Source organism: Epinephelus fuscoguttatus, linkage group LG1 (assembly GCF_011397635.1).
Source record: "Epinephelus fuscoguttatus linkage group LG1, E.fuscoguttatus.final_Chr_v1".
Classification (NCBI taxonomy): domain Eukaryota; kingdom Metazoa; phylum Chordata; class Actinopteri; order Perciformes; family Serranidae; genus Epinephelus; species Epinephelus fuscoguttatus.
The window spans coordinates 32968452-32986413 of record NC_064752.1 but is presented as its reverse complement, the minus strand read 5'-3'; the positions used below and the strand labels follow the sequence as shown (position 1 = coordinate 32986413).

The 17962-nt window shown below is 42.2% G+C and overlaps 1 protein-coding gene across 4 annotated transcripts in view; it reads right to left on the bottom strand.

The window, feature by feature from the left end:
* dlgap4b (discs, large (Drosophila) homolog-associated protein 4b) overlaps nt 1–17962 on the bottom strand; it is a 161018-nt gene that overhangs the window by 26569 nt on the left and 116487 nt on the right. For 2 of the 4 annotated variants that reach the window (XM_049580074.1, XM_049580093.1), the window contains exons 4-7: nt 6131–7392; nt 5741–5955; nt 2928–3029; nt 1133–1283 (exon numbers count right to left, since the gene is read on the bottom strand). In XM_049580074.1, the coding sequence (XP_049436031.1) occupies nt 1133–1283; nt 2928–3029; nt 5741–5955; nt 6131–7318 (1656 nt within the window). In that variant the 5' untranslated portion in view covers nt 7319–7392. The remainder of the gene's footprint in view (nt 1–1132; nt 1284–2927; nt 3030–5740; nt 5956–6130; nt 7393–17962) is intronic. The other 2 variants (XM_049580084.1, XM_049580102.1) reach the window with 1 other exon arrangement.

Genomic DNA, 17962 nt, shown 5'->3' with positions numbered 1-17962 from the left:
CTGTAAAATGCATTTTCTTTTTTTGACATTTCTTACATGTCCAGCTATATGAAAGCTGTCAATTTACAGCAATGAAAGAAATGCCAAGGCGAGAGACATCCCTTTGAAAAGTTTTCGAGTTTGGTTTATACAACAGCTGCATGCTCTGTCTTAGACTTCTTTTGAAGAGTAAGAATCGGCCTTGCAGATGATAGGCTTCATGTTCTGTTGATTGACAGAAACAGCCTGAATAGGAGTCAAAAATGTGTTTGGAGCAAAGTTATTTTGATGGTCCACTGGCTGGTAAGAAGCATATAAAGGGGTGAGTGCAGGAGAGGCAGTGCGAAAGAAAACGAAGCAGAGAATTAATACACCTACACACATTTTGGAGTCATGGTTAAAGGCGTTTTCCACTTGTTCTAATTCAGCTCCTTGTTCTGAATTAATTTTGTTTTAGAAAACGGTCCAAATTATACAGCTTGACCTCAACAAGTCCAAATTATAATGCATATTAAATGTGTTCGGTATGCTGCTGTGCATGCAAATGAAAGCAATAAATTCCCATACTGGACACATTTGTTGTAATGTAGTGACCTGTCAAGAGATTGGGTGTAAATCCTGTACTAATAGCCTGCACTGCCTCATTTGACTAGTTCATTGAGAAAGATCAGAGCCACTCTGAGTACCCTTTCATCATCTTAGTGACCTTGTCAGTGGGAGGCTAATAGCTCTTATGTAAGTAGATAAATTGGACTTAAAACTACCAATGTCATTCATTTGGTTCTTAAGTTCATACCATTAATATGAGATACATTTGGAAAATAGAGATTCTTTGTTCACAGGAAGCTCATTTTATTACTGCCATTCAAGCAGTGTCTGTGGAAATGCAAATTATACTACGGAAATGAATGTTAGTAGCTCAAGGCAGACAAAGGGCTCTTTGAAACTGACTGGTGATTTGAAAGTAGAGAGTTTGCTTAGAGCTTAGTCATGTTCATTTCAAGCAAGAACAAATGTATTCTTAACTCATTACAAAAATATCATCTGAGCTAATACGAGAGGAAGAGACAAAAACAGACTGACAGAAACAGTTTCATTATTTGAAATCTAACAGTTCACATTTAATGCGATCACTGTCTGGCCAAGCACTGACCTGTGCCAGGCAGCTACGTCTGCCCAAGGTGCTGCAGGCCTGGCTGAAGTCATCATCATCCCAGTGTGGCAAGGACGAGACTGTACCCCCAATGCAGTCTAGGTTGTCCAGGCTGCGATTATTGGAGAGCTCTCTGAGAGATGGAAGACAGCTAGACAGATGAAAGGAAAAACAAGTAACAAGAGACATGTTAACAATATGAAATATAGAGAGGTAAAGTAAAGGAGATGTCAGGAGTGCATATGGATATATTCAGGGAAAAGATGGATGAACAGTTGATGTTAAAGGGATGGCTCAGATTATTTGGAGTGGAGCTGAGTGAGATACTTATTCATAGCCAGTAGATGGTGGTCAACACACCTCCAGTTTGGAGAGGTAGGCAGGAGCTAAATGTAGAATATTTTCACCCCTTCACCTTGTCGTCAGACAGTTCTGATGGGGAGCTTAAGTTGTCACATCCATCTACGTATGTTCTCTACAAAGCCACCAGACTCCATTAACAAAAGCAGAACAGAACACAGGAGCTGCTAGTCTATCACTGCCTCGATCAATTAGTTCGGTTGCGTTATTGTGTGACTTTGGTGAATCTGAACTAACCCTTTGGAACACTAAAGACACACAATTACACAAACAATCTAACCAACTGAAGCAGCAGTAGACCAACAATGCTAGTGTTCTCCAAGGTAGAACTGAATTACAGTTTTTGTCAAAGGAGTCTGGTGGCTTTGAAGAGAGCATAGATGATGGCTTCACTGCCCCGACTTAAAGGGCTGTCTGACGGCCAGGTAAAATGGTGAAAAGCATTAGTTAGACTCATATCTATTGTCACAGTTGGGCCTTTTTTTCTTTTTCTTTTTTAAAGATTTTTTTGGGCATTTTTTGCCTTTAATGTGTGAAAGGGGGGGAGAGAGAGGGGATGACATGCAGCAAAGGGCCACAGGCTGGACTCGAACCTGGGCCACTGCGGCACAGTTGGGCCTTTTTAAGTGGCAAAAATATGTTTTTCTCCTGCCCCCCTCCACAGCAGGACATTGCTTAGCTTCTGTGCCGCTACTCCTTTCAGCTTTTCCAAACTGGGCACCATCTACTGCAAGTAATACACTGACAATGGATAAGTACCCCACCTTAAAAAATCTAAACTATCCCTTTTATATACATGACAGGGAGGCAGAAGGAAGGGAAACAGATGAGAGGAGAAAATGAATGATCAGCAAAACCAGTAATTGAAAGAGAGATAAAAGGAGGATAAGGTTGTTATTCAAGTAACCCCTTTCATTTCCACTTTCATATATGAAAAATCCATATCTCGACTCTCAACTAATTTTGGCATCAATCATTGTAGCATCTGAGCATGCAAAGCCAGTGATGTCAGGCGATGCGTGTACACAGCTCTCTGTGCCATCATGGTGCCAAAGACAAAGAACAGATTTAAGTTTATTCAAACAGCAGCTCTAAAGTCATATTTTTTTTACATATTCTTTGTTGGCACACAGTGATAGTAACATGACAGGTGTCATGCCATGGTTTAAGGCCACAGATGTCCCCTCATTCCCCCATTTGAATAGTGTCAAACTCAGCTACTTTTCACCTAAAAGCACCGGGCAGATGGTATTTACAAGCTTAAGGGAGGTTGGCAGTTGTTGGCAGCAGGGCATGAATTTGGCATTTGGAGTTGCCACTGACTTAACAGGCGTCTGAGGGGGGCAGTGCAAAGTCGATGATTGTTAATGATCCAATCAGACAAAAGCGTTTTGCACCACGCTCCTGAGACATGGCTTACGGACCTATCACTGACCTGCTCATTGACCTGCCCAGCTGGTGCAGAGAGGACACACTGTGGAGCGGAGACCACAGGGCATCCAGCTCCCCCTGCAACAAGGTGTAATCCAGGGTTCTGCTGCTCATGCCAATCAGGGTGGAGCAGACCGGAAGAGGGTGGGGATGGATGGTCAAGGATTGGCAGGGGGAGTAGGGTTAGTAATTCAGGCACAATTTAGGGAAGAGTAAATCCTTAAATTTCCAAACACATACTTTAAAGGGATTTGTAATCTTTTATTTATGTGGAGGTGTGTATGGCAGGTAGGCCTGTGGCTGTGTTTCTCAGGATGATACCCTCTTGTTTCGGTTGAAGGGAGTCTAACATCAACACTCCATCTCTTATCCAACCAGAAATATGCCCACCATTAAAGTGTCATACAGTGTGGCACTGACATTTTGACACTGCAACCTCCAAACTTGAGGACCAAAGGTATTGTCACCAATGTTGTCTTGAGACTTTCCATCTCTGGAGCTACCTTGGTGAATATCAAAGGTTGATTATAACATCGCAAAACTCTAAAAACATACAAAATAGAGTAGAGAATGTCAAAGCACAGCAAGTCTTAAGGAAAAAAAGCAAAATATATAAATCATTAAAATTTCATAAGTTTCCTGAGTAAATCCCTGCTGACAGTCATTTGACATAGAAACTTAGTAACAGATGTTACTGTGGGCAAAAACTTTTTACCACTTTGGGTCATTGTGATGTGTGTGATGGGTGATTGTTCCTCTGCAGATGTGCAAAACGCTTTGAGCTCTGAAATCTGAGTAGACTTTACAAAACATGACAGTTCTGTCTTGCTTAAAATTGCTTTAGATACAAATGAAAGAATATGAACGTCTTTTCTGTCATTTCATGAAAAGGCACAGTCAACTCAGCGATGTCCCACTGCGCCTGCATCACATATTGTGCAATATGTCTGCTTCAGAAAGCATGTAATTTAAAGACGAGCGAGGCGCGGTGCCAGTCAGTCGGAGAGATGAGGCTGATTTGTGGTGATTTGCTGGTTGAGTGAAAACCAAAGTCAGTTTCATATTATGTAAACTAATGTTGTCTGTATCTAGCCTGTGAATGCTTTGCGGTACCAACAGTAGGAAGGTAAACCACAGCTGAGGTGTGGTAGTGGGGCTGGCATGTGGCGGACAACAGGGGGCCTGACACCACTTAATTCTATGCATGAGTAAGCGCAGCGTGGACTGTGTGTGATGTCTGTGCATGTTGTATGCATTAGTGCTTTCCTGCATACAGTGATAGTGAGGCTGGGTGTGGTAGTTTCCTTCCTATACGCCCAGAAAAGAGTGGTTTATTTAGTTTCTTTTGATTGTGGAGTGGTGGTACAAATCAATATTTATAGCTGTATGTTCTTAGGAGTGTCTGGGTGGTCTCTGAAAATCAACACTTTTTACAGCCACCCATTTTAAAGGCACAAACAGTAATTCCAAGTTTATTCACAGACAGGATATATGTGAGGGCATTTAATCTGTACATGGTAACTTGTACAAAAAACATAACTTCTTTTATATTTGCTGAAACTGTTTGTAGACTCACACAGCACTAACTGAGACTGACGGTAAAATAATCTTCTCCTGTCTTCTCTATTGCCTTTAAAGGCGCTGTATGTAAGAATGTGGTCAAAACGGTTACTGCACTCAAATTCAAAATACTGCCGCGAGTCTTGTCCGCCCCCCCTTCCCTACAGATTCGAGGTTGCTGGACAGCGGCACGCTGGAGACTGATTTGTTTGCCCACGGGCGGCTGCCGTGGCAGGGTTGCGTCGCGACGTCCTTGATCTTCGGTTTTCCAGCGGACCGTTTGAGCAAGTCCGGCTTCTCTGCTGCTAATGCTGCTGCCGGGATACAGCTGAGGAGACTGCTAATGCTATGTACCGGGACACTGCTATTGCTGCTTGCCGTGCTGCTGTAGCTCAGTCGTAACTTTAACTGATGCTGAGACTGACTGCGTGACTGGTAGACGGCGGTGGGTGGCACAACAGGCCAAAACACAAATTCAAAACATAAACATGATTTGCGGACCGTAAAAATGTTTTTTTAAATGCGAATATTCTGGCTGTACTATTGTTGTTGGTGGGATCAGTATGTTATATGAACATTATTCCTTTTTTTTTTTTACGACTATTTCTTACATATAGCTCCTTTAAGCACTTCTAATGGCCTTTTTTGCACATAAACGCCTCCTGACCTGTGGTTAAATTGCCAAACTAGGCAGTGCTGATAAAATATGAATCAAGAATCTGTTATTGCATTGCCTATTCCTCGCCTCAAATATTTTCAGAAACATATTTTAGTGCACTGTTTAGCTGTAAAATGAGAATGTTTGCTTGAGCTGTTGACCAGTGCTTAGCCCATCACTCGGCTGTTTCAAACATGGCGGTCGGGTCACAAACTTTCTTATTTACAGCTGCTTTAGAGACTCCTCAGCTCTGATAGGTTGTTTTCTGTCTCATGTACTTCTTTCAGAATATAGTGACAGTTTCAGCAACTATGACACAAAGTTATTTTCATAAAAGTCATCAACTGTAGCTTCAAGTTATACATTAAAAAATAAAACATTTGTGTTTTTCTCAGCTAATCATGGCTGAAAATAAAAGCCTGCTTTAGTTGTTCTTAAAAACCTTACTTATGTAAACTTTTAACAACGTCAGAAAACATTAATACTTGACATCTGAATCTAAGATTGAACCCTAAACATCAGGTCGTATCCCTTGCTTTTAAATTCTAACATGTACTGCATAACAAAGCACAGCTCTGGGTCTCAGTCTGTTGTCTTACTTGCGAGGGGGTAGCTGGTCGCTCAGAGACTGCTGCGTAGCCCTGAGGTAGCTCTGGCGACGAGCGGCAGTTTTGGGCGAGGGTTTGGGGCTTCCCTCTGAGTCGTCACTGTCTTCCATGTCTCCCATGGCCTTCACGTAGCTACCACTGCGCATCCGCCGACATGGGATTTCATTGGCACCCCCGCTGCGGCCTAATGTGCTACTCCAATCACCCTACAGACAGCGGGTAAAATGTGTTTTAGTTATTTAGCAATCAGTGTCACTTCTTTATCACAGTCATAGCTCAAAGACACTTTGATATTTTATATACATAGAAAATGTGTCTGTAAAAATAAATCAAACAAATCAAACTTTTATACAGAACTACATTCACATCAGGCGTACTCACCCTTCGTCCAACTTGCAGGTAGTTGCAGGTTAGTTCAGGCTGGCAGGATTTAGACTTGAGCATGGACCTGTCCAGAGTAGCTGAGCCCTTCTGGATCACCTGCCTCGGCTGGCCCATGGTCAGTGTGGACCAGGACCCTCCTTTCATATACTCACTATCATTAACTACCATTCTTCCCGCTCCACCTAATCCACCACCTCCACTCCCAGGCCCTAGTGTCTGATACTTCATGTCATGGCTGCTTTTGGAGGAGCTGATAGTGTTGTAGCCACTGTGGATGTATCTGCTCTGCCCCCCCTGGCTGTCATGGCCAGTTGGACGCCCCAGAGTCATCATGGCCATGGTGTTGTGGTAGCTGCTCAGATCGCTGCTGTCCAGATCGTCTGAGCTCCAGTAACCTGACATGTTGGAACGTGGCCGTCGCTTTGCAGTCGCCTCTGATTTTGTACCCCGATCTTTACTTTTGGATCTACGATTCTGCTTCCCTCCGTCTTCAGTGCTAGACGAGCCTCCGCCACTGCCAGTGGAGCGTCCATTGACACCTTTCATGTTGTGGCTCTCCAGTGACTGGGACTTAGCAAAGAGCTTTTGCACCGAGTGCAGCATGTACCGGATGCGTCCAGGACTGTCTGTGCGTTGCTTGGCGGCAACAGCAGCGGACGTTCGATGAAACTGCAACGTGCTGAATCCGTCACGGCCTCCAGGTAGCTGCTTATCAAACTCCAGCAGACTGGATGGTGCCTGGTTCTTGGTCATATGATGTGATATAGTTGCTGAGCCGCTTGTTATCATAGGTGTTCGTGCGCTCAGTCCTGCCATGCCCATACCTGTTCCCATGCCCATGGACACAGACGTGCCCATTGTCCCTGTGCTTATCCCGCCGATGCTGTCTCCAGGTGGGGAGAAGTCAGACTGGTCATAGGAGTTGTAGTTAATCCTGGGGAAGGTGCTGCTATTGGACAGCTGGTTGTTGAGGGGCAGCATGCACTCTGGTGGAAGGGAGCCTGGATTTGATGAAGGATAGAGGTGAGGATCCATGGTGCCATAGTGGTCCATTGTGGGACTCAGCAGGTAAGGGCTGCGTGGGAGAGTGCTGGTCTTCTGAGAGTAGAGGGCCTCTGTATGGCCGGGGGAAGGCTCGCAGGAGTCAGACAGGTGTCTGTTACGATTGGTCCCCAACCCTTTCATGGTGGCGAGGAGGTCCAACCCTCTAGAAGACCCCCAGGCCAAGAAGAGATGACTGCTGACCTTGGAGGTGATTCCTAGATAACAGAGACAAACAAGACAGAAAGACACAACACAAGAGAGGGAAGAGGTTTTAAACTGGTTAATACAGTACTATACAAATCACACAAACACAGACATACACATTCAAACTCAAAGGCGCCTATCAGCTCAGCCACACAAACACGCCTACTTATGTGCCAAACCAGGCTACAAACAGGCTAGCTGTAGGGCTGTGAGGGAAATACTGCGCAGCGAATGAGCCAGCTTTCCATTGCCTCCCACAGCGAACATCTGTGTTGAAATGCTGGAAGTGGATGGAAAAACAACGTGTGGAACGATGAGGAGCTGTAGCCAGTGGGCCAGGGCATACATTACGGGAAGAAAAACAATTGTTGGCAGTCATCTGTAACTCCATACACCTCCACAGCTATGTGGGGCTGTGGTACATGCCAGCAGTCAGTAAACAAATATCTCCTCTTTTCAGTCTAATCTCATTTTGAAAAAGAAGTTCAGAAGAACATTAATTCACACAGCACAAACATTTCCATTCATGTGCACCAATCAACAGATTAAACTTTGTGTTGGTGTAGCATTTGATACTAAATCTTAAAAAAATGAACAAAAAAACACTTTAAAAAGTCTAAAGAATAGACCTACTGCTGCCTCTCAGCATATCCTACTAAATCTCAGGGAGAACCCTCTCTATCAGCTTGTAGCACTCTTTCTCTGCCCATTATTCCATCTGTTTCTCCTTCTCTCTCTTCCTCCACTCTTCCGTCTCTCTCCTCTTCCCACCTCCAGTGGGTTTCCCTGGCACTCGTCGTCGAGCTCCTGTCCTGTCTTTGCATGGCGAGCCAAGGATGGCGGGCAGACTGTCATAGTGAAACCAGTAAAGAGGATTTGACCAGTGGGGGGGTGGGCGGGTTGCAAGAGTTGGCAGCTACACCTCCTTGTCCTACTAGTCAAGCTGTGCCAAGGCCCTGCCTGGCAAGGCAGCGATGATGGTACTTTATGCATGGAAAATGATAGATGATGAAAGAGAAGGTGATAGAGACCTTTATGGTGTTTAGGCATTGACAGGTATATTCATGAGTGGCTCCTTATCCAGTGTGGAATAATCAGCAACAGGAAATGTGTAAAAGAATGCCAGAGAGTTGCCATTCAATCAGTGTGAGCTGGTCTGCTCTCTATCACACTTACATTTCAAGCCAAAAGAATACCTTTCCTTTTTCTGCACTCTGGTTTTTGAGGAAAGTATGAATAAATGAAGTATAGCCACTATCTGTAAAGTGTGTGATTTCTTTTTATCATTCCTGAAGGAGCCCTGCCTGCCAAGGCAGATACCATTTTTGAAAGTCTATTCAAAACTCAACAATGTGCACGCTGCTTCCTTATCTCTGCTGGTGCTGTTAAATGAATGCAGTTTAAAAGATTGCATCTGCTTTGGGTGAAATCCTAGAATTGAATGTTTCCTCACCAGGAAGAATTTTGTGTCCTTTATTGCTTGTCTTAGCAATCACAAATGTTTACTGAATCCATTTGTCATTTAGTGTTAACCTTGGAAGCTGCAGCTGAATGGCACATTTAAATCAGCCCTCATGACTCAAACGTCTTATACACAGTTTGTTGGATTTCTAATATAGTTGTATCACTTTTCTTGCAAATTCCTCTCCAGGATTGATAAACGGTAGTTGTAGTGAATGTTAGCATGCAGGATATTAGATTTAGATTGGACAGAAAAAAAAGACGAATGATGTATCCTCACATCGGCAGATGTGAAGAAAACTAATAAAGTCGTTAAAAACTCAATCTCATCCTCAGCACGGTACATTTATTCTTAATTTATCTACAGGAACTCAGCTAGGCAGGCCAACTACGCTTTAAATGTATACATTTACAGCTGCTTTGCACAACTGCAGACTTGTACTGGTGTGCCCTGTGGGCTGTCAGCCTAATCAGCTAGCCTTCTAACCACCACTTTGATTCTGGCCCGGTACTCTTACTGCATGTGCACCTACTGCAAAAATATCAGAGAGAGGAGCTACAAAACAAGAGAAACTACTAATGAGGGGAGGGGAATGCAATTGTTTTCCCTTTGGAAGCAAGTTATTTTAACTGTCAGCCTTGCAGTTGATGGAAAGTTTAAAATCAAATTTGAAACCAGTAAAACTAAAAGAAGTCTGCTCTGTACTCCTGTGAGAGGGACATTTGAATCTACAAAATACAGTAATTTGTAAACATGTCACAAGCAAGGATGTTTGCTTTAAATCTCAGTGCTCACCTTCGTAGAGCAAGAAACCTGCAGGAAATGAGATAATTGCACGTTTCAGTGTACTGACAGACAGAAAGACAATAAGTGATGGTATGTTGAGAAGCGGCTCATGATTACACCTAATTCACAACACAATGAGAGTTGATTGTGAGAGGGCACTGAAACGTATTGTGTGTTACCTTACCTTGTGCGCGCGCGCACACACACACACACACACACACACACACACACACACACACATTACTTCAACACACTTCTAGCAATTAGCTATTTGCAGAAAAAAAAAATCTCCTCATAAATTATAAGCCTGGCTTTCATTATTAGCATGCTGCAGGCACAGACTCATTTAGTGTCATTAACAGAGCCTCTCTGAGTGCCATCTCTGCTGATAGGGTCAAATCCTCTAAATCCTTTTACACCACATTAGCTAACTGCCTCATATCCCGTCGTGACACGCCACTCAGCTGAGCTTAGCATACCCTCCTCAATGTGTCAACCAGCACGCCTCAAAATGACAGTGATAGTCGCATTATTAATGAAGGCGGGATTGTAAACTGTAAACTGCCAGTCAAAAGTTTTGAACACTTTAGCACAGTTACAAAATGTCAGCTATTTTTGGTTAAAGCTCAGAAACTGTGAGAAAACACAAATAAGGAAGAAAGAGAAATATGTGTGACTTTGTTCTGATCTCAGTCACTCTTATTACAGTTATATAGGGCAGAAAACATACTGTAGACTTGCCCTGTAATTGTCATTTTCTATATCATTAAGTGGTTGACCATTTCAGCACGCTGGCTTTAATGACGCACTGATTATGAGCTAATTAAAATGCTGATTCATAAGCCCTTAAAGGCATACTCAGTGATTTTGTCATAGTGCCCAAATGTGCCCTCAAATCCTGTTAAAACATTAATGAAGTTATTCATACAGTATGAAGACTTATTTTTTCTAAGTCTAACTATAATGAAACTCCAGGACATTGTTGGATATTCAACGAACAATATTAAAATGTAGGGTGCTCATATTTTCACAGACAGTGTGTGTTATAGAAGCAGACTTATATGGTGCTTTATTGTAACAGTATCATATTCATACACAGCCTAAGCTGTGGTCACTCTGTCAAATAATGGAAAAACTGCAATGTTTAATACTGGGCAGACAGACCGCAGCTTTTTCAAAAAGTTTAGATTCAAATATTTCCCTCTCCATAAAAATATTGGATAATGTGATGACTTAGGCCCCTTCTACACATGTACAGATATTTTTTACAAACTTATGTTTTTCTCTTCTCGTTTTGGCCTCTCGTCCACACACTAACAGAGTTTTAGGTTACTAAAAAAGTTTAAAAAAAAAAAAAAAAAAAAAAATTCCTTCTGCGATGCTGATATTTCAAAATTCCAGTAATTGTTTTTCTGCGTGTAAAATGAAGGGTTTCAGAAAGTTGATGTCATCTCCTCAATTTACGCATGCTTATTTTTGCTTTGTGTAATGCGCAGACGCTAGAAATAGCAACCTCCTCGGTCTAACTATTACTTAAAGGGCCAGTGTGTAAAATTGGTTGAAAACAGTGACATCAGTGGTCAAATTCTAGATTGCAGGGCTCACTCGCTCACCCCTCCTGTCGGGTAAATGATGGTGGCCTCGCAGGGACAAAAAGCCTTGCGCACGAGTTTTTCAGGAGTAGGTCTATCTAACGACGAGGTGAATTTTATTTAGAAATCTAAACCATGTTACGATATTGTAATGAATCCCTCACGAGCAGGAGACCAGAGGAGCGTTCAGGAAAAAGGCCAGTTTATTTGAGCACTTCAGTAACACTCCAGGGGGTAAAAGACTCTGTCCCAAACTCTGACTCTTCTAGCGTAACAGACACACTTCTTACACACATACTCGTTTACCATACCGAGTGGGGACCCCCTCCCCTCTCTGCTCCATCAATCTCCAGCCCGCACACTGACTGACAGCGTAGCCGGTAAACAGAGCTCAGCTGTTTATTTAGCCTAGCAATATCTCCGGACTATAGTAGCTGCAATGGACGACTTTGAACGCGATTTTGAAGAGATTCTCGTAGCGGACACAGACCCAGAGCCATACTTGTTTGAGCTGGAGCATACAGATGAGGAACTCCATGTGTTTGATGCTGAGTGGGCGAGAAGAGAGGCTGAATGCACAGAATGGGATTCGGTGCTACTGCTACCATCGTTAGGGAGATGTATCACCAGGAGGAAAAGCGCAGCAGAGAGTGCATCACAAGGAGTGAAGTTGCTTCTTCTTTTCCTCGCAGATGATGGTTCATTCTCTCCTGTTGCGTGGTAAGTGTGGTCCATTCGCAAACTTTATAAGTAAAAAAACTTTTCACTACTCTCTATCGACGAACTACTAACACTCTCTGCTGTTTCCTCCTCCTTCTTCCTTCCTTCCGCTGTCTTCGTTGGTTCATTTATACACGCAAAACGCGTTCTCTGGCTGGCTGGATTGTCCGCTCGGTCTGCCGTACATACATGGTGGCACAAGATGGCCACCTCTCTAAAGCAAGGCCCTTGCTATATATATATATAAAAGCATAATTATAAGGCTACGAAAACCAAACGAATTTTATTTTATAGCGATTATACACTTGTATAAACATATTAATGGGTAGAATATTTAGATTCAGATTCAGATTGACAATAAACCATGCCAAATATTACACACTGGCCCTTTAAAACCCAAGGTACTTTCACACCTGCCCTGTTTGGTTTGGTTCAATCGAACTTTAGTCCATTTGCCCCCTCAGTGCAGTTCGTTTGGGCAGGTGCACTCAGGTGCGCACCAAAACAACCGGACCAAGACCTTCTTGAAGAGGTGGTCTCAGGCTGGTTACAAACAAACTCTGATGTGATTTGTTTAAGGTGAGAACGTGTTGCAACCTTGATCCAAACCAACTGCAGTCACATGACACATTGTTTGGGTTAAACATGAGCATGTTACAGTCCTGGAGGATTATTAATGTGCACCTCCTCCTGTACTGCCTTAATATGCACATTCAGCACATCCAATGCATCAAAACATTGTTTTCTAGTTGGAGCCGCGCCTCGTTTTCAAACTGTATGGTTTGTCTAAAATGAACAATGACAGCAATATAGTACATGATGAGCAGCGCTAAAATCAACCTGCGTAGTTGTCCCTCCATTGTGACATTAGAAAGTGTCACATTTATCTTGCAAGTGTACTCTTCTTCAACGTTTTACTTCCTGGATCTTTCCCCACTGGAGAGCAGCTTTCTTGCATTTTGCAAGGCATTTGAGCTGGTCTGCTTGTAAATGCTGTTGTGAGAACATGAACCAACTCTAGGCAATTATGCAGCTTTGTATCAAAATTAGTCCCTGATTCAGACCGAAACAAGACTCCAGGTCTGAAAGCACACTTAAACTTGGTACTGCTGCACCACTTCACGGACAAACAAAGGCATCTGCTGCACCCAATGTTTTTTCTCCACCTCAGCACCCGCAACTTCAAGTCCGCCAGAAATGACGGTTTTAGATCAGACCTGGTTGAACCAGCAGATGGTGGCACATTTTCCAGAGTGAGATTGCTGTCGAATGAGAAGTGGAAGGAAAACTTTCCCATATCCAACGAATCACGTTTTTTGGGTTATGGTGTGGACAGAGACATTTTGTAAAATTAGATCATGTGGACAGAATAATTTTTTAAAATGGAGGGGAAAAATATCCATTTACAAAAATATCTGTATACGTGTAGACAGGGCTAAAAATGCCTGGAAGGTGTTGCAGATAACATGGTTTTCAAGCAGGGCAAACATAGTGTGACAATCAAGCCTGGCAGCTAATAATTATGCATCATATACAACCACTGATGTCAGTAGTTCTGACACAAACCTGCCACAGTATCACTGCAGAGTATAATAACAGAGGTCAAGAGACACGCTGACCCTCAGAGAAGAGTAATTCAGGTCAAGCTTCTGCAGTCATTACACGGTGCTGGACAGACAAGTGTGTGTGTCTCACTCTGTGTACAGTGCTCATAGAGAACAGTGCACACATGAACTTTAATGTGTCTGTGTTTGTGTGTGTTTTTACACCCTGCTTAGAGCGTCTGGTGGTAGCATCTCCCTGCCTTGTGCACTGGGGAGCTGCCATCTGCTCCTCCAGTGGGAAAAGGGGCGTTTGGCACCGTGTCCAATTCATGACCTTACTCATTCTCTCAGCCGCAGCAACCTCAGAGCCACAGACAGTTCACACCGCTGACCAGAGGAGGGCGATCACACTCAATGCAAGCTGGACTGTGTTTCTGTCAAGTTCCATCACTCTCTGATGTGTTCATGCAGCATGTGGGGATGTTGTGGAGATTTACTTCAAGTCAGAGTTTTACAGAATTATTTGTCAGTCACAGAATCTGTCAGACAGCACTGGAGATGTGATGGAAAAGTCTGTGTGGATGATGTTGAGTAATGTTTAAATAATGAGTAACAGCAAAGAAGTCCAAGTCCACCTAAAACTACACTGACTCTGAAGCAATCAATGTCTTTTCTGATGATGCTCATAAATCAAGGAGTTACAGCATGTTTCAGCCCTGACTTTTTTTGCATAAAGGATATGTCACCCACAAAAGGGTCATTTGTATATTAATTACTATCCGTGTGTTACCTTGAATTCCTGAGTCGGAGTAAAAAGGATCTACATTAAACAACAGCAAACTCTAACACAAGTCATGCAGTATGATCCAAGTCTCATTTATCTAGTCGTATGCACAGCACTTCCCTAACACATGCATTTCACCTAAAACCTTACTATTTAAGATACCTACACATAAACAGTCCCATGCAGGGTAAGTATCGCAGCGAGGCTAGCATGTGCTCTGAACTCTGCTCAATGGACTACACAAGCAAAGTTCAAACACATGCATCTGCCCAGATGTAGTACTCAAATGCATTCGTTTTAACAGTAAGGTTTTAGCCAAAAATGCATGAGCGTACAACTGAATAAATTAGACTTGGATTATACTGCACAAGTAATTTGTGAGTTTGTAAACAGATATTTTGACATAGTTTTGCTGTTGTTAAACGCGGCCCCCTTTTCCTCAAGAAAACTTTTTCTCACATGCCTCTGCGGTGAGGGAAGAATCCAAAAAGTTTTCTTTGTGAATTCAGTGTAACATCGGTTGAGTAACTGATAAACAAATGATAGTTTTGTGGTTGAAGTTTACCTTTAATGTAAAAAATGCTTTGCATAAATGTAAAAATACTCCATTACAAGTAAAAATCCCTAATTTAAAATCCCCTATAAGTAAAGTATAACCAGCAACATGTACTTAGAATATAAAAGTAAAAGCACTTGTTCAAGCAAAAAATGGTGCCTGTCTTTTATTAGTGATTAGCACATACTGATGCATTAAGGTATAAGGTAGGGGCACTAGTTTTACCCACTTTATATATACTGTAGTATAAATACCGTAGTCAGGTATTTTTCACCAATGGTTCCAAATGTAGGAATTGGGCAGCTCTTAAGATAAGTGTCAGGGATCCGGAGATGATCAATGGGATAAGACGGATGAAAAACTAAAGTTCTACTACAAAAACTTGTTGTCATTTTGGTACAGTACATTACATATACAGGTACATATACAGTTTGGCTCTTGAACAGGAATGAGGAAAGTTAACAGGGTAAAATTCTGGCTAAAAATATGTAAAGTCTTCATCAAGCTTAGAGTATATTTCCCTTTGAAATGTGGAGTATAATTGCCTACTTAGCGCAAGAGTAAAGTAGCTACTTTCCACCAATGCTAATTCATTAAAAATACTGCAGCACTGGTACAGAGGGATGAATGTTTTGGGATAAAAATGGCTGAATGCAATAAAACGTTCAACAGCAGCACAAAATAAAATATAGATCAATTTTTGATCTTCAAAAACCCAAACTGTTTGAACCTTAATGGGGGCCTGTATGTTTAATATCATCCTAGGGACTACCTGTCGAATGAATGAATGAATGAATGAATGAATGAGTTTTATTTTCGTGTCATGTCCAAAGACCCATCTCTTACGGGATTATAAGACACCAGAAAAAGAAAATCATCAGTTTACAAAATCACATCCACTTAATTTGGGGGCTACACAATTTACACCAGAAAAACGAAACAAAAAAAAGAAAACAAATGAATTAATAAATAAAATAAAAGTAAATAATAGTTCTTTCTCCACAACAAAACCAAAATAGATATTTTTACATATATGTTACTTTTCTTCGTTTATCCCAAGCTTTCTCTAAATAGTCAGCAAGTGCGAATACTTTGTAATCAAAAATCCATTTGAGCCTCTCAGCATCATTCAACCACATCAAATCTAAATTCTTACACCTGTTAAATAATTTCTGACGCAACTCATGGTACAGAGAACAATAAAAAACAAAATGGAACTCATTTTCAGTATCATTAATATCACAATATGAACAAAACCTCTCTTCTTCTGAGACCCCCCGATAACGTCCTGTCTCAAGATGCAGAGGCAGGATTCCAGAACGGAGCTGGGCACATAGTGATCGTTGTCTTTTAGATAAAGGGGCACAAACATACTTTTCACTGCCATAACAGCTTTTTATTATGCTATATGTTCTTAATTTTGGTTTATACAGTATGTCCTGTGACCATTTAATCTGGCATTCTTTAAACAAGGCTTCTTTAGCCAAAGAGATGTCCACAGTGATCACATTCTGAAATACATCCAATGCACCAATCCTCATAAGTATATCTTCTACTTCTGTCAGTCTTTTCTCTGTCAGACTTCCCTCGATTCACCTTCTGTAAATGTCCAATTATTAACAATGAAAAAGCACTACATGAATATTTTACCCATTTAATTCCAACAATATTTCCTCAAGTATTTCCCTGAATTAGTTCCAAGAACAAATTGACTCTTCACTCTGGGTCAAGGTGACAATTTTCATACCCGATATTTTCATTCACAGACCCAGGCTTTGCCATCCTGGAAGCAGTAAAACTGACTGCTACATACTGTATCAAAACATCACTGGGTTGTCTGTGTTGTAGTCCTTGAGTTTCCAGATTTTTCAACCGGTTGCCAGTTTCTAGATTGGCAAGTCTGTGGGCGGCCAGATTTAGATTAGAGACCGTGCAAAGGACATCATCCCCTCATCTGAGCAAACGCTGTACAGAGAGGCAGTTTGTCAGAGCACAGCTCAGTCAGTCAGCGCTGAGCCCATCTGCTCCATAGGCTTACAGCACTGCCCTGGAAGACAGGGGGCAGCTCTGTGTGTGTGTGTGTGTGTGTGTGTGTGTGTGTGTGTGTGTGTGTGTGTGTGTGTCTGAAGGCAGTGTGTGTCACATGTAACAAGGGGAGGAGAATGCGTACAGGCTGCTGGTGAGGAGGAAGGGACAGCAGGAAGTGGGGGAAAAGCTGTGGGGAGAAAGGTGTGGGTTTCGACGGCAGTGAAAATGAAAGCAATCTGAAGGGACTGAGGAGGTGTGAAAATGAGTAAATGTGTTGTAAACTGTGCACTGGGGAGAAGGTGAAGGAATATAATGACACAGAGGAAGATGAGAGACAAAAATCATCAAATAGGGAGACACACAGCACAGAGGAGGGAGAGCCAAAGAGGTTAATGTCGCGACAGTTTTCTGCGTATATGAAGAAAACAAGCTATGATTTTAGTTGATGAGATATAATCAGTTGATACTGGAGGAGGAGATGTGTGTCAGATAGCAGAGTGTTGGATGCATTTGTTTATCCCAGGAAAAGGTGTGAAGGTGTAAATTAGTGTGAATATGTGAGGCATATGCGTGTGCAATATAATAATTGCCCATGACTGCTTGAAAGATCTGAATATTTTTTGCCTTGGTTTAAGTTATGAGGCCCTGTTCAAGTGAGAGCTAATTGAATAATTTGTCAGTCACTGAATGCCTCTGAGTGTTTGCAAGCAGAGACACACAAACACTCGCTCGCATGTATGTGTGTCACGTAATAAATAATTAATAGTGTGTATGTGTGCGCATGCATGTGTGCGTGTGCGGCAGGCTAACCTTGTCCTAATTACACTCTATCTATTCCATCAGTGCTGCGCTCTGGCCTATTTTCACGGCTATAAATTTACCACTCTCCCCTCTGTTGTGATAGATGACCCACTCATTTTAGCCCATCTCTGAAGACTGTGAGCCAGAAAGGAAGTCAGTGAAAGACAGTGGCACCACTTCTCTGCTTATGGTGGCGATGGAACTTTCCATGTCCTCAAAACTATTTGTGTGTGAAGTTGGTGCATTAAAACAGGTGTGGGGTGATGTTGTTACTGTTTTTGTTTTTTTTTCCAGATGAGGAAAGCCTT